The following is a 14,137-nucleotide window of genomic DNA, read 5'->3' as shown; positions in this document are numbered from 1 at the left end:
TGGGCCTAAGTCAGAGTCAAATCAGGATCAGAATATCAGTGAATTAAATGCAGTGAAATCAAACATATGTGTCTTAATTTAGTTATGATTGTTAAATTTTTCTATGAAGGATGTTGACCTAATAGGTAATATGATGTAATGAGAAAAGGTCTGCAGCGTGTAGCCATCAACCCTCATCGAAATTCCTGATGGCATCACTACACTCAGTCACGACATGAAACCCTTGCACACTAGACTGAGTGCACGGGTACATGCAGCACCAATCAGATTGCTTGTTGTATAATCACCAAGACAAATTTTACGGAGCAACTATTAGTGGTGTTACCAGGACTGAAATACCAAATTCCTTTTGTGGCTGGGACTGACTGTGGTCGGTAGCAGATATTTATATAGGTACAGTTTAGGAGTTAGTCAAGTATAACACTGACTGATTCACACTGAATAGACTTAATGAAATTATGAAAAGAATAGCCAGTGAAAATATAGCTGCAAAGCAGCGACAACGGGTTTCTGCCTTGCTGGTTTAAATGTCGCACTGGGAAGCGCACAAAGATTTCACCAAAATAATTCTTATCAGTTTATAACATGCGACTATTTTAAAGGAGCGCGACACATATCTGGGATTTAGTCATACCTCGATTTAACACGCAACCCCCCCTCCCGAATCGTCGCCAACCTCGCCTACGGCCTGGATTTCATGGGAAACTGAACATTTGTGTCTAAAATTTACAGGAAAAACCCTGATTTGCCGCCCCTCGCATACCGCCACCACTATCAATCCTATACAAATGTATTACAATATTTCCCGATTTACCGCCATCGTAAAAGTAGCGTAACTTGATCTTTAATAATATTACGATACACCACCAAAAAACTGTTCCGATTACCTCGTTCATCGATCCGATGACCACTAAATTTGAATCGACGCAACTGACAGCGATCGCGATCGCAGCCCAGCTTATATCGACTGCGCTCCGATTCGCAGCAACGGAGGCCGACAAGCGGGATACGAGATCCTCCCAGTTGCTTCGCTACTTATTTCGGTTACGATTACTGGCAACTGCAAAGGCTCAGATGGTCACGTGATAAGCATTTTGAGAATAAATTTGAATTATTTGGAATTATTGGGAAATATGTTTCTATTAGAAAAGCTTTTTCCTAAGATCTTTATCTTTCTGATTCTGTTTTGAATACAATGTGCTAGCGACATCATATAAAGATGGCCGCTCACACCATGATTCTACCAATTTCGCTTCTAGATCTTCCGTCCAGTCATCTGCCATGCTGAAGGTTTGGTTTACGTTTCGAAATACTTTAATTGAAAGTTTATGACTAATTACGAATGACGCTAAATAGCGGTCATAATTTGTTCTATGTGTATGCGGTCTCTTATTGGCTGGAACCCTTGCGTTCAGTTCCGTCGCGTCGCAGATGAGCTTATGTCAGTTGCGATCGAAAGCAACTGTCTGCCTACCGTAGGCCGGAGTAGAACATGGGCAACTGGCCGGATACGGGTTGCCGTCTCAAGCTGGCTTATGTCGAGCCGATAGAGCAGCAACTGGCGGCCTCTTGTAGGCCGCTAGTTGCCGCTAATTGGCGATAAACCCAGTTGCGTCGGTAGGCATCGCGTTGCTTGTTGACATAAGCCTGCCTTTAGGCACCTGAGCCCTCAACTTGATTCGAGCAAAAGACGTTAATTGACACAATTTGATTATGAGTCTAGGATTTTCTAAATTGCTGAATGCTTTGGTTTTAAGATCATTTCATATTCAATCTTGAATACATAAAAATTTGTCAAATAAATTTTCATTTTATTGAAAGAAATTCTACTGAACACAGATTTTGAAATGTATGATGTGTTTGTTGATTTATCCAGGCAAAATAATTACAGCAAAATCAACTGACAATCAACAAGGTGAAGTTTTCATTTATCTTTGGATAATTTGTCTACCCCTGATGATACAAGCATTTTGGCTACACCTTTTGAAACCTCAACGCTTCATCTACTCGCGCCAATTAGTCAGCCACAGTCAATTTTCATGCCATCTGACCTCTTTCTACCTGTAATTAAGCAATCAAATGTAAGAATTACTCGTAGTTATGTAATATGATAGAGGAGTGAAAGAAAGTATAATAGATATCTTTATTAAGTGATATACGTGATATATGGATAACAGATAATTCGTAATTGTTACGAATTAACTAGTACCCATATAAACTATGATTTAAGTGCACAATCTGTATAATAGCTGGTTATCTCTCAAACCGTGGACGACTACTACAGTAAAACCACATTCTAACAATTGGGGGGAATAAAAAGTTCATAGTATCCGATGGTACGGGACCAATTTATTTATACGGAATAAGCACTTATACGGTTTAACCAGAGACGGATTAACCGAAGTTGACTGTACTACTGTCTCGCAGAGCATAGACACCGACTGTTAAGCCATGTGGAATTGGTATTTCAAGGGCTATTCGGTTTACTCCAAAACAAGTCTCTGATAAACTTTAAAAAGCTTCATACCAATGGTATGTCGTAGGACTCTTGATGCATGCCCATGAATTATCATCCCATAATGACGACTGATTACTAATCCAAATAATTTAAACATGGCATTAGAAAAAAACAATTACACAAAACGTCAACTACTTACAGCATCTGAGACAGTTGCGAAATAAGTATTTCTGTCAGAATTAAAAATTACATTCATAAGCTCTTATTAGTCGAATCTGAGAGGAATCTTACATTTTATGAAAAAATTTGTCTGGAAAGTGGAAAAGGTAATAATCACAAGAATTATAAGATGGTTCTGCGAAGCAGCAGAAACCCTAATTATGAAAAAGATGCAGTGTCGGAAAAACAGTGATATCCTCTAAATATACTACAACACATGCTGGCCTGCGCACCACTTTGTTCATGAACTGCTGAAAGGCATAACGTGATAGTGAAATAGCCGTACTCATTGTTTCTCTTAGTTTTAGTTGTTTTATGTCATTCCCGGGAAGTATTAAAATAATGAGTATTTGTCGAGTCTAAAATTCCCATGATCAATCTTTCATTCTCATTAAAAGTCGGTTTCATTAAAACTTCACACTGACCAAAATCGAGTCAATTTTGATTGAAATTTTCAATGAAATGAATTTTTGCATACCGGTCGGTTGGCTTATAACCGCGTGACAGATTTTTACTTCACACACTTTGGTGAGCCTCTGGACCATTGGTTCTTTATTTATTCATTGCTTGAACTGACACTCTCTAGGTGTTGACAGCAGGCTATATAGACACTTGCTATTCTCTAGGTGCCCATATTGAAACCAGATCCTGGTTACACGGCTTTTTACGCATTTAATATTGATCGATTGGACTGCCGATTTTTACATTTTTGGTTCCTCGGACTGGACCCGGTGGGTACAATCTTCATACTGCTTGCAGAAAATAGATATTTTTTGGGTTCCCTTGCTGGAAAGGGGGTGATTTTGATGCCCAATAATGTCCAAAGCAAACAGTCCCAAATGAATTATTAAAAATCTTAGATGGGAAAAGGTTAACAAAGATCTTATACTTTGTCATTTTTCATACATAGTTGCTGCATGAGTTAAGTGAAGAAGGATTGATTGTACAAATCTGGGGCAAATATAAGCCATCGTGCTATAAGAAGAATGTCAACACAAAAGAGGATTTGTATAACCCAGCAGGGACAAAAGCTTCGATAGTAGCTGCTAACAATGACTATAAGGTAGGTCTAATTAACATAATCTCTTTTAGAATACGGGATATCCATATCATTGGTATCCAAATCGGCTGACTGTTCTCATTTTACAGAGAGCAGATTTTCGTTCTCGGGCTTCCATGAGACCTTGGTCCTTTTCTTGAATTGTCAGTGGGTCTGTGTTTCTGTCTTTCAGCTACTTAACTTCGTTCATAGTGGGTCTTGATAAAAATTTGGTACAATGTTATTTGCTCCTATAAGAGTGCGTCTACTTGTCTTTTAGCTATTGGGTATTGATGCAAATCTTGATGCAAGGTAATGTTTTTACTGCATACAATCTGCAAACATACATCAACCTTAGAAATTTTTCTCTGATGATTTATTCCAAGCATCAACGTAGATCCACACTTGAATTTTGTCAAAAAGGTCAAGCTATGACGTATAGTCACAAAATCATGGATTTTAAACATCGAACCCGCTTATATTGCCCTGCGGGGGCTTAGCAGGTTGAGCTGTTTAAAAAAAAAGGTTTTATGCTTAATGGCCAAATGGCTTTATTTTGTAAAATACCCTGTCAGTGACCAGCCTTAAATTTTTACTGTCCTAAGATTTAAAGACCTTGGAAGACCTGACCTTTTGACGGTTTTGCTATATTCCCATTGGAACCTTCAATATTCCTAATAAATCTGCCATTCATGCCTAATTGGAATTTTGATAGGTTGACAGCTCTACAATAAGATATAGCTGCAAAGCAGCGATAACGGGTTTTCTGCACATCCTTTTTCGTATTCTTGATCTTGTCTGAATACTGTGTCGACGATCGCGTGTACGCTGATGCGGCCGCACCATGCGATAAAAATCGAAGGGTAGTTAAAATCCTGTTCAACTGTCAAAACAGTTTTATAAAAGGACGGTTGACTAACAGTCAATTAGGCCTACTTTGAAACCAAGGATGACTGGACCAGATGGTTATTTGACTCTGGAAAATCGACTGTTAGGCCTCAATTAGTCTTTGTGGATTTCAAAAAAGCATTTGATAAGGTCCAACATCAGCGATTTCTAAATAAGCTATTCGGAAACGGTATCAATGATAGGTAGCTTAAATGGCTCAGTAGATTTCTCTGAACGAAAACAGGTGGCAAAATTCAAAGAAACTGTCTCATCTTGGTATAAATCGGTCTAGCTAGTGGAGTCACGCAAGGTAGTATCCTAAGTCGTCGTCTCCTCGCTCTCCTGATAGATGATATACAGAGTATTTCAAAATGTACCGGACAGAGTATATTTCCAAAACGACCTAAACAAGCTGTGTTCCGTTCATGGTCAGAAACATGGAAGATGGGCTTCAACCTGAAAAGCATGATATGGATATGTAACGAGGTCCTATTCTGCCTGTTCCACAGTAGAAGTTTCCTCCAAATATCGACTCTGAGAGCCCAAAAACCAGTAAAAAGGCGGACAAAAGATATTAACACAATCACCTATTGTTCTGTATTTTCGAGAGAGAGGGCAGCACCCTCCAGTTACAACATAGAAAACGACTGATGGACATATTCCATCACACCACCCCCCTTCAACTTGTTCAAACTCCTATTTGAACAGGAATATATAGTCAAAATATCTACACAAATTAAATTATAGTCCTTATTATAGTATATTAAGCTCCAAACTTCTCGGCTCTGGATACAGTAGACATCTAACATGGCGTAGTCGTTGTTTCGCATTAGGGTTGCATCTCAGTGATGATAATACATGCAGCTTTCGATCTCCACTAATGGTTTGTGGTTTGTTTTCGGGGCGCACCTAAGCGTAGTGTCTAACCAAAAATATCTATACCATCAAAAGGTAGATACGGCCAATGGACACTGCACTTGGCTTGCCCCTCTGCCACTGTTCCTCGTCCTGGGAAGCTGAAAAATACAATCAAAAGAAAACGGAAAGAAACTGTTCGCAATGGGGTGTGCTACATCTGGGGGGTCACGTGTGGTAGTATTTGGACTGAATGGCTTTTTGTCACTAACATTACAAAGAATAAGCGACTCCAGGTGAACCATCGTTAGGTACCGAAGGAAACACATTCAGGCGCGATCTACCACACGGATTATTTCCCGACAGACATAGTGCATGGCCGACTTTTTGTAGTGGATCCCCACAAAATCAGAATCCGGGATATCTGGATGGTCGGCCTGTTGGAACCCGGCACGGAGGGCGAAGACGTTAACCCGGTTGATGTTGTTTACCCGATTGTGGTCACCACGCCAGCAAGGAGGGACAGGGGTCTGTAGGTGGAAAAGGGGAACAGAAGGGTGCTTGCCCTTGAGTAGCGCCAAAACTTCCGCCAACTCCTCTGTCGTCCTGCCATAATCGCCGGCATGGTTCATACCATGCGTGACCACAATCGCTCTTGCCCTAAAGGATACATGTGGGAGGTACTCCAACAAATCACCGAGTCGTTCACCAGGGTGGCAAATTGGAATCAAACCGCCGCTGGCCTTTAGCCCCGTAAACATCGAGTCTCCCAGCAACACGATTGGTAAGTCCTCAACTGCCCTCTGTTTCAAGTCTCCAAGTTTCGACCAGATGTACGAGGAGTCACCACCACATTCGGCCAGGGCGTTCACTAGTTCCTGGCTGATGTACTCAAATGCAGCTGTGCTCATCTTCGGCCGAAAACGTCGGGTCTTTGTCGTCTTGAGACCGGTTACTACCGCACCGGTTACTATGCGACCAGGATCTTCCACAAACGACTGTTCTACGGCAGAGTTATAAAGTCTGCCCATCTTGGCTCTCAATTCGCTGAGGGTCTTGTCCTGTCTGTGAAGGGTGGAACAGACTTCTTTCGAGACCTGCCGTTTAAGGGTCTGTGTCGCCTCGTGGAGGCTAGATAACTGGTCTAACTCGATACAGTCCATGCTAGAAACGATAAATAGTTCAAAACATGAGTTGGCTGCAACGACAAGACTAAATGGCGGAGATTCCGTTCATTCAGATACCACCCGAATCATGCAAGGTGGGTGGTCCCAAGCATACCATCAGGAGGTGCAAGGGGTCTGGAATCCTAGTCACCACCAGTTACAAATGATAATAAACTGTCTACTAAAACTAAGTAAATATATAGGCAGGGTTATATACAAGGGTACTAAATATATATATAGGATTTAACCCTTTGATTTAAGGTACCGGCCCATTTCTAACCAGTAGCCTTTCCTCATGTTAATCCGGGACCGAACTTCGCGACATTTCTGGCAATTTTGGATCAGTTCTATATCAAAAATGTTGTTCTGCTCAATCTTGTCCGAGGCGACTGGAGGTCCTATAAGTGTGTTTGGATCCACCAAAGGGTCTGAGGCCCTATTTTGGTTGGCTAGCGAATCATCGTTATTGACTGTACATGAGTTTACGAACCGACTAGGGCGCCTGATCCCTACTCTGGGCCTGAGTCTTCTGTGCCCCTCAGTGTTTGTAATGTTCGAAGGCCCAGGCTTGGAGCGGTTTTGAGTAGGAGGCTCGCGATGGTTTTGGGAAGGGTTTGTTACAAGAGGTTCTTGAATAACTGCCGTTGTCTCGGGGTGTGACCGTGTCCAGACACAGTCTTCATCTTCCTCCCCCTCGTCGTCATTGAGGGTTGGTTGCTCCTCGGGATCGGTCATTTTAACCGGTTCCTGTCTAGGTTTTTTATGACCTATGGTCACGGTCTCACTAGACAGGAAGCACGGTTTCATATCATTGAAGTGCACAACCCGCTTTCTCTTCACCGCCCTCGGATCGGCGCCTGGTTCCAGGACAACCCTGTAATTCACCTCCGATAGTCTCTCGGTCACGACGTAAGGCCCTTTCCATTTCCGGTGGAACTTAGATGCCTCGTCCTTCTTCAAGAAATGGCTCATCAGCCACACGCGATCCCCGACCTTGTAACCCCCGCGTTTTGCGAAACGGTCATAGTCCATTTTCTGACGCCTTTGTGCCATCACTAGTCGATCACGAACAATGTTGTGTGACTTAGTGAGGCGGTCAGAGAGGTCCATGCCATACTTAGTCCTTGGTTGGTGGTCCTCGGGCAAGCCTACGCTGATGTCGATTGGTAGTGACATTTCCTCGGCGTACATCAAGTAGAACGGCGTTTCAAGAGTGGAGTGCTGGACGCTTGAACGAAATGCCATCAAACACGCTGGTAGTTCCTCGTCCCAGTTTGTTCCACACTCATTGACGGCTGTAGTCAGCATGGCCTTCAGGGACTTATTGAAATTTTCCACCTGCCCATTGCCCATAGGATGGTAGGCAGTGGTTCTGGTCTTTTCAATAGCCAAGATCCTACACATCTCCATGAAAACTTTCGACTCGAAGTTCGTGCCTTTGTCCGAGTGGATGGATTCAGGGCAGCCGTAACGGGTGACCCACTCGTTCACAAGGGCACGTGCCACCACGGAGGCCTTTTCCGTGCGAATTGGCCATGCTTCGGGCCACTTAGTGAATGCATCTTGAGCCACTAGAATGTAGACATTGCCGCGGCGGGTTCTCGGTAATGGGCCCACGATGTCTATATGTACACGCTGGAAGCGTCGCCCTACCGGTGTAGACATCATTGGGGCTTTTGGTAGTTTGGACGGGGACTTGCACTCTTGGCAAGTTTTGCAGCCCCGAACAAAATCCCTGACCCTAGCTGAGAGGCCTAATACCCAGAATCTTTCCCTAATTTTGCACTCTGTCTTTTTGGTACCGAGATGTTTCCCGGCAAATCCCTGATGTATGACTCCTATGGTTCCATCAGTCAGTGAAATGGGTAGTACCACTCGGTGTCTCGTTGAGGTAGCCCCCGGAAGTGGTTTAAGCGCAAGAATGCCATCTAAAAGCTCTAGACGCTCAACCAGACTATAGAGGCTCCTCGCTGTTCTACCACACCGTTGCAGCCGTTTCTTGTCCTTGACCCCATCTCCGGCCAAGAACTCCCTAATTTCTGATATTTCAGGGTCATTTACTTGCGCCTCGATTATTTTGTTCCTGGACAAGCCAGTGGAGTGCGCTGTCAAATCGCCCTGATGTTTTGCAGTCACCTGGTATATAGATGGACCAGTGTCACCACAAGTTGGGCAGTCCCCATGTTTCCTCTGTCTCTTAGGGATGCGAGACAGGGCGTCTGCGTTCAAATGTTTGCTTCCAGCTCGATGTTCGATCACGAAATCATATTCCGACAGGCGTTCAAGCCACCGAGCCACTTGGCCCTCAGGGTTTTTGAAGGTTTGTAGCCACTTGAGTGCTGCGTGGTCTGTGCGAACTTTGAATTTCCTGCCTAGTAAATGGTGGCGGAAGTGATCAATCATGTCAACCAAGGCCAACATTTCGCGCCTGGTGGCACAATAGTTCTCCTCTCCACCTTTCAGCGTGCGGCTACTGTACTCGATCACTCTCTCAGAACCATCGTGTTGTAGTTGTGACAGCACCCCTCCGATAGCCCAGTTAGAGGCGTCACAGTCCAAAATGAACTCTCCAGCACCCTCCGAGAAATCTGGGAATGCCAGGATAGGGGAGCTGGTCAGCTTTTCTTTCAGTCCGTCAAACGCTAGTTGTTGCTTGAATTTCCAGACGAATGGTTCATTTTTCCTCGTAAGGCGGTGTAGCGGGGCTGTCAAGTCGGCGAAATCCTTGATGAATTGCGAGTAATATGTCACAAGACCAAGGAAACTACGCAGTTCGGTAACTGACGTTGGGGTCGGCCAATCCCTGACTCTATCGCATTTGGCACCGTCGGTTTCGACACCGGCCTCGCTTACTACATGCCCCAAAAACTTGAGGCGCCGCTGGAAAAGCGAGCACTTCCTCGGTTTTAGCTTGAGACCGGCTTTCTGAAAGCAACGAAATACCTCTTGTAATCGCGTCAGATGGGTTGGTAGATCATGACTAAACACCACTACATCATCCAGGTAGATAAGGCATGTTTTCCATGCAACATCATCCAGTACCATTGCCATCAGTCTGCTGAATGACGCCGGGGCATTACAGACTCCAAACGGCATGACATTCCACTCAAATAGATGGTTTTCAGTCGTGAATGCGGTCTTATGTTTGTCTGATTCCTTTATTGGGACCTGCCAGTATCCGCTAGTTAAATCGAGGGACGAGAACCAGGTTGCGCCCGATAAAGCCTCTAGGGTACTGTCTATTCGACCTAATGGGTGAGCGTCTTTGACTGTTGCGTCATTGAGTCGGCGGTAATCGCAGCATAGACGCAGGGAACCATCGGCCTTTTTCGCTAGAACTATTGGGCTTGACCACGGGCTGGTGGATGGCCGGATCAAGTCGTGTTCTAAAAGCTCCTTGGTCGTCCCCTCAACAAAAGCTCTCCTACCGGGGGGTAGCCGACGGGGATGTTGTTTTATCGGTGGGTGGTCACCGGTGTCAATCTCGAATTCAAGCGAATCTGTTCGACCAATGTCAAAGTCTCCCATCGAGAATACTGACTTTAGCTCCCGTATGATGTCAACAAGCTGTGTTTTCATGTCAGTGGGGATTTCAAGCTGGTCGATTTTCAATTCTCTCAAGAGGTCCTTGAATTCAGTATTGTCACCACCCTGCAGCTGGATTTTTGGAGTTGACGGGTTTTGAGCATGGTCGTCGATAGTCATGATGTCAACTGACTGTAGGGGGCAGAATAGACCAATAGTCTGGCCCCTGTCGACTCTACAAGCCTCATCCGAGAAGTTAGCCAGCCGAACCGGTATCTGGTTTGCCTCCGGTACCACCAGTGTTTTCCCAGTGCAAAAATTATTCCGTCCACAGCTGCTGATCATCCCTGAGGTCGAATTATTATGAGCATAACTCCGTTTCATGTATCCATTTACCACCACCTCGGATCCAGCTGGAATGATTTGGCTCTTACTGATGAACACCCTGCAAGCGCTCGCGCGTTTGGGGCTCTGGCGGACAGGCACCTCGCTGAGGCTTCCGAAGCGGAGCACTTTATTACGGTAATCTATGTTGCAGCCATATTTCTCGAAGAAATCACTTCCAAGCAAGCAGTCTTGTGCCAAATCCTCACTGACGATCATGGGGACATGAAATTCTTCAGTTCCAACTCTCAGACATACATCAGCTAATCCACGTAACTCCATTGGCTGACCGGTAGCCGTTGTCACGATTCCTTCGATTGGCCTCAGTGCAGCGGCTTCACCAGTCGGGCTGCTAGAGTCCCATACCGAACCTCTAATGATTGTGCAGGAGGCACCAGTGTCCAGGAGTACCACCGCTTTCGAATGGTCATTTACTACGGCATCACAGAAAAGGCCCGAGGCGTGGAGCCTCACTGTTCCGATGTTTGTAACTAAGCTCGTCTGGGCTGGTTCTGTCCCTGTTGTTTGAACCTTGGTGTCGCGCAACTTGTGACAAGTGTTTTCCGTAGCCGGACTGGGAGCCTCACTGTTCTCCGAAGGGTCACGTCGATTTTCTTCTATACTTTGGGTATGTTGTGGTGGTCTAACAGTGATGGTTCTAGTAGGATGCAGACCATCAGTAGGTGTATCTCCACTAGAATCACATGCCGGGCCAGCAACCACATATCCATCTTGAGGTGTCGTTTGAATATGGTTTGATGGTCTCGATATCATTTGAATATGGTTTGATGGTCTCACGGTGGTGGGGCTAGTATGATGGTAACCATCAATAGGTGCATCTCTACTTGCATCGCACGTTAGACCATTTGCCGTATTCATCCGATTTTTCCTACGTCTTGCGGGGGGTATATACAGCGGTACAGGGGGGACTATTTCCTGATGGGGTTTCCACTGCCCCCCTGAAAACCCCGCTTCTCGTTTCCCTGGTTTCCCTTAGGTAGGTGGCAGTTACTTGAATAGTGACCACTCCCCCCGCAATTATAGCATTTAACTTGTGGGCACAAGTTTTTGGGGTGGTCTGCATCCCTGCAACGCCAACATTTGTCATCGGCGGGTTGTCGACGATTGCCATTACCAGAGACAACTGCTTCCAAATGGCCTACTCGAGTCATCAGCGTTCCCATCATCGACTTCAATTCGTCGAGTTGTTTGGTTATGGCTGAGCTAGTCGAGTCGAGCTGGGTCTGGTTAACGGATACTTTTTGTTTATGAGTCGTGCCCTCAGTCAACCGTCTCGCTGTTTCCAGAGTCCGTGCTTGAGCGACTGCTGCAGCCAACGAACTTGGCTGGGCCGCATACATTGACTGCTTCGCTGAGACGGGTAGGCTATTACCTTTAAGGAATTGGTCTTTGGCCAATTCATCCTGCAGCTCGAAGGCAATGCCAGGGTATGCGTTCCTTGCCAGCTCTGCTAACTCGTCGGCATAGCGTTCCACAGATTCAGTTGTCTTTTGGTCCCTCCCTTTCAACAACATCTTAAAGTCATCCACAGTCTTTGTTTGTTGGAAACGGGATGATAGCCGCCGACAGAAATCATCATACGACAGGCTCGAGTCGAGACGTAGGTTCGAGACAGCCTGGTATGCCTCATGGTCAAGTCGCATCATCAGGTGTGATTTACGCTGTTCGCCCCCGTTGATGCGAGAACTAATCTGGGCCAGGTCAGCGAACGCGTCAAACCTTTCGAGCCAAACGCGGAAATTGTGTCCCATGGTATAGGGCTTGGGTGCCGGAATATTGTGCATTTTCGGGGTGGGTGCATCTCTCGTCACGACCCTCTCCATCACTTCAGTCAGTCGCTGGAGGATGGAATCCTCAGATGTTTTCAAATTTTCGGCTTTTGTCTTCGTTGGACGGCCACGTTTTGGTTTTAACGAGAGGTTACCCTCCCCACTAACCAGGAGGTCATGATGTGCAGCTCCGGCCGTTGGTGACATAGGCCTAGATAAGGCCAAGGGCTCACACACATCATTCTCAACATCCGACATAATTACTATTCTTTTATATAAATGACACAGAAAATACAGGACCGCAAATAAATGTAGGGGAAACAGGCACTTAAAAATACTAAATATGTACTAGGAATTACGAAGTAGGTAAAAAAAATACGTTAAGTACACACAAAAAGTAACAGTAATTTACACAGACTAAACGGAGAAAAACGTGTTCACCGCTTCAACTCAATTTCAACTGGTTTTTTCACAATCAAATCCCACTACGCTGCCACCAGATGTAACGAGGTCCTATTCTGCCTGTTCCACAGTAGAAGTTTCCTCCAAATATCGACTCTGAGAGCCCAAAAACCAGTAAAAAGGCGGACAAAAGATATTAACACAATCACCTATTGTTCTGTATTTTCGAGAGAGAGGGCAGCACCCTCCAGTTACAACATAGAAAACGACTGATGGACATATTCCATCACAGATATTGGATACAAAGAAAACCCACGTTCAGATTATACCTTTGTGTTCGAATATTATTTTGTTCGAATAAAGATTACTCATTAATTGTAACGAAAAGAGTTAGTTCCACCAGAATTTTGCTCTTTGGATCGAAAAACGCTTCGATCAAACAATAAATCTGTTTGAACAAAAAACTTTATGTTCCGACAAGAAAATCTTGTTTGAATAAAAACAATTCCGTTTGATGGAACGATATGCTTTTTGTTCGAACGAAAACTTTTCTTTGTTCTGACAAAAAAAATTGTTCGAATAAAAAGCTATGTTATTGCTTGTTCCAACGGAAAAGTTAACATTCTGACAAGAGAATGAAAACGATTCTGTTCGATCGAACAATTGTTCGAACGAAAAACATTTCGTATGGACGAAAAGTTTGTTCCAACTAAAACAACTTTTTCCTAATGATTTTTTCGAATTGGTTCAATCGAACGAAATATTTTTGTTTTGAACAAAAAAATTTTTTGCTTCGACGAAAAAAATTTCGAGCGAAAGGTTTTTTGAACAAAAAAAAAGATCTTTCTGGGGATCCGCAGTAACTTAAGTCATTATGAATTAATTCTTCACTTTTGCCAAGAAAATATAGTTAATAATTGTGATTGATCATTGGAAGTCAGAACCAGTTAATCACTAATACATGCATTTTAATAAATCTGATTCCTCCTTTATAGTGAACCTAGCTTTAACCTAGTAGAGGCTTCTAGCCTACGCAGGCCTATGTATATGCGTAGGCCTAACATCCGGACGGATTGGTCTTAGGCCTATTGAATTTCAACCCTCCTAAACATCGTATTCCTACACCTTACTCAACAGGGATAGGTCTCTGGGTTATTCAATTCGTAAAATCGATTTCATTTTCGGATTATGAAGAAAGAAATCTTTTGTACATTGCAGCAATGTTGCCGGATTTTTTTTGCTAATTTTGTATTGGAGTTCAATCCATGAGTCCGTTAATTATCACAACAATTACATGTGTTTATTTGATACAGTAAAGCCCAGTACCGGTAGACCTGAAGATCACGTACAACTCAATAAACATTTCAAGCGACCCGAGGAACGATCTCCTATCCCCGCGGCGAACACTTTC

The 14,137-nt window shown here is 44.1% G+C and overlaps 2 protein-coding genes across 10 annotated transcripts in view; one reads left to right on the top strand and one right to left on the bottom strand.

The window, feature by feature from the left end:
- Positions 1-14,137, top strand: part of LOC141906818 (kinesin-like protein KIF28) — a 139,057-nt gene that overhangs the window by 99,213 nt on the left and 25,707 nt on the right. For 7 of the 9 annotated variants that reach the window (XR_012619423.1, XM_074796214.1, XM_074796212.1 and 4 more), the window contains one exon: positions 3,588-3,740. Coding sequence is in view for 6 of the 9 variants with exons in the window: in XM_074796214.1 (XP_074652315.1) it covers positions 3,588-3,740 (153 nt within the window). In the remaining 3 variants the exon portion in view is untranslated. Of the gene's footprint in view, positions 1-109; positions 394-3,587; positions 3,741-14,137 lie in introns of those variants that run through there. The other 2 variants (XR_012619424.1, XM_074796216.1) reach the window with 2 other exon arrangements.
- LOC141907666 (uncharacterized) lies at positions 5,179-12,946 on the bottom strand. Its single transcript, XM_074797384.1, has 2 exons — positions 12,936-12,946; positions 5,179-6,623 (listed from the first exon to the last, which is right to left on the bottom strand). The coding sequence occupies exon 2, from the start codon at positions 6,620-6,622 to the stop codon at positions 5,789-5,791; it is 834 nt and encodes a 277-aa protein (XP_074653485.1). The 5' UTR covers position 6,623; positions 12,936-12,946; the 3' UTR covers positions 5,179-5,788.

Source organism: Tubulanus polymorphus, chromosome 6 (assembly GCF_964204645.1).
Source record: "Tubulanus polymorphus chromosome 6, tnTubPoly1.2, whole genome shotgun sequence".
NCBI classification, from domain to species: domain Eukaryota; kingdom Metazoa; phylum Nemertea; class Palaeonemertea; order Tubulaniformes; family Tubulanidae; genus Tubulanus; species Tubulanus polymorphus.
This window is presented reverse-complemented; position numbering and strand designations above follow the sequence as displayed.

Bases quoted from the DNA above. Each gene is read 5' to 3' on its own strand.
- LOC141907666 (XM_074797384.1), bottom strand. From the start codon at position 6,622: ATGGACTGTATCGAGTTAGACCAGTTATCTAGCCTCCACGAGGCGACA.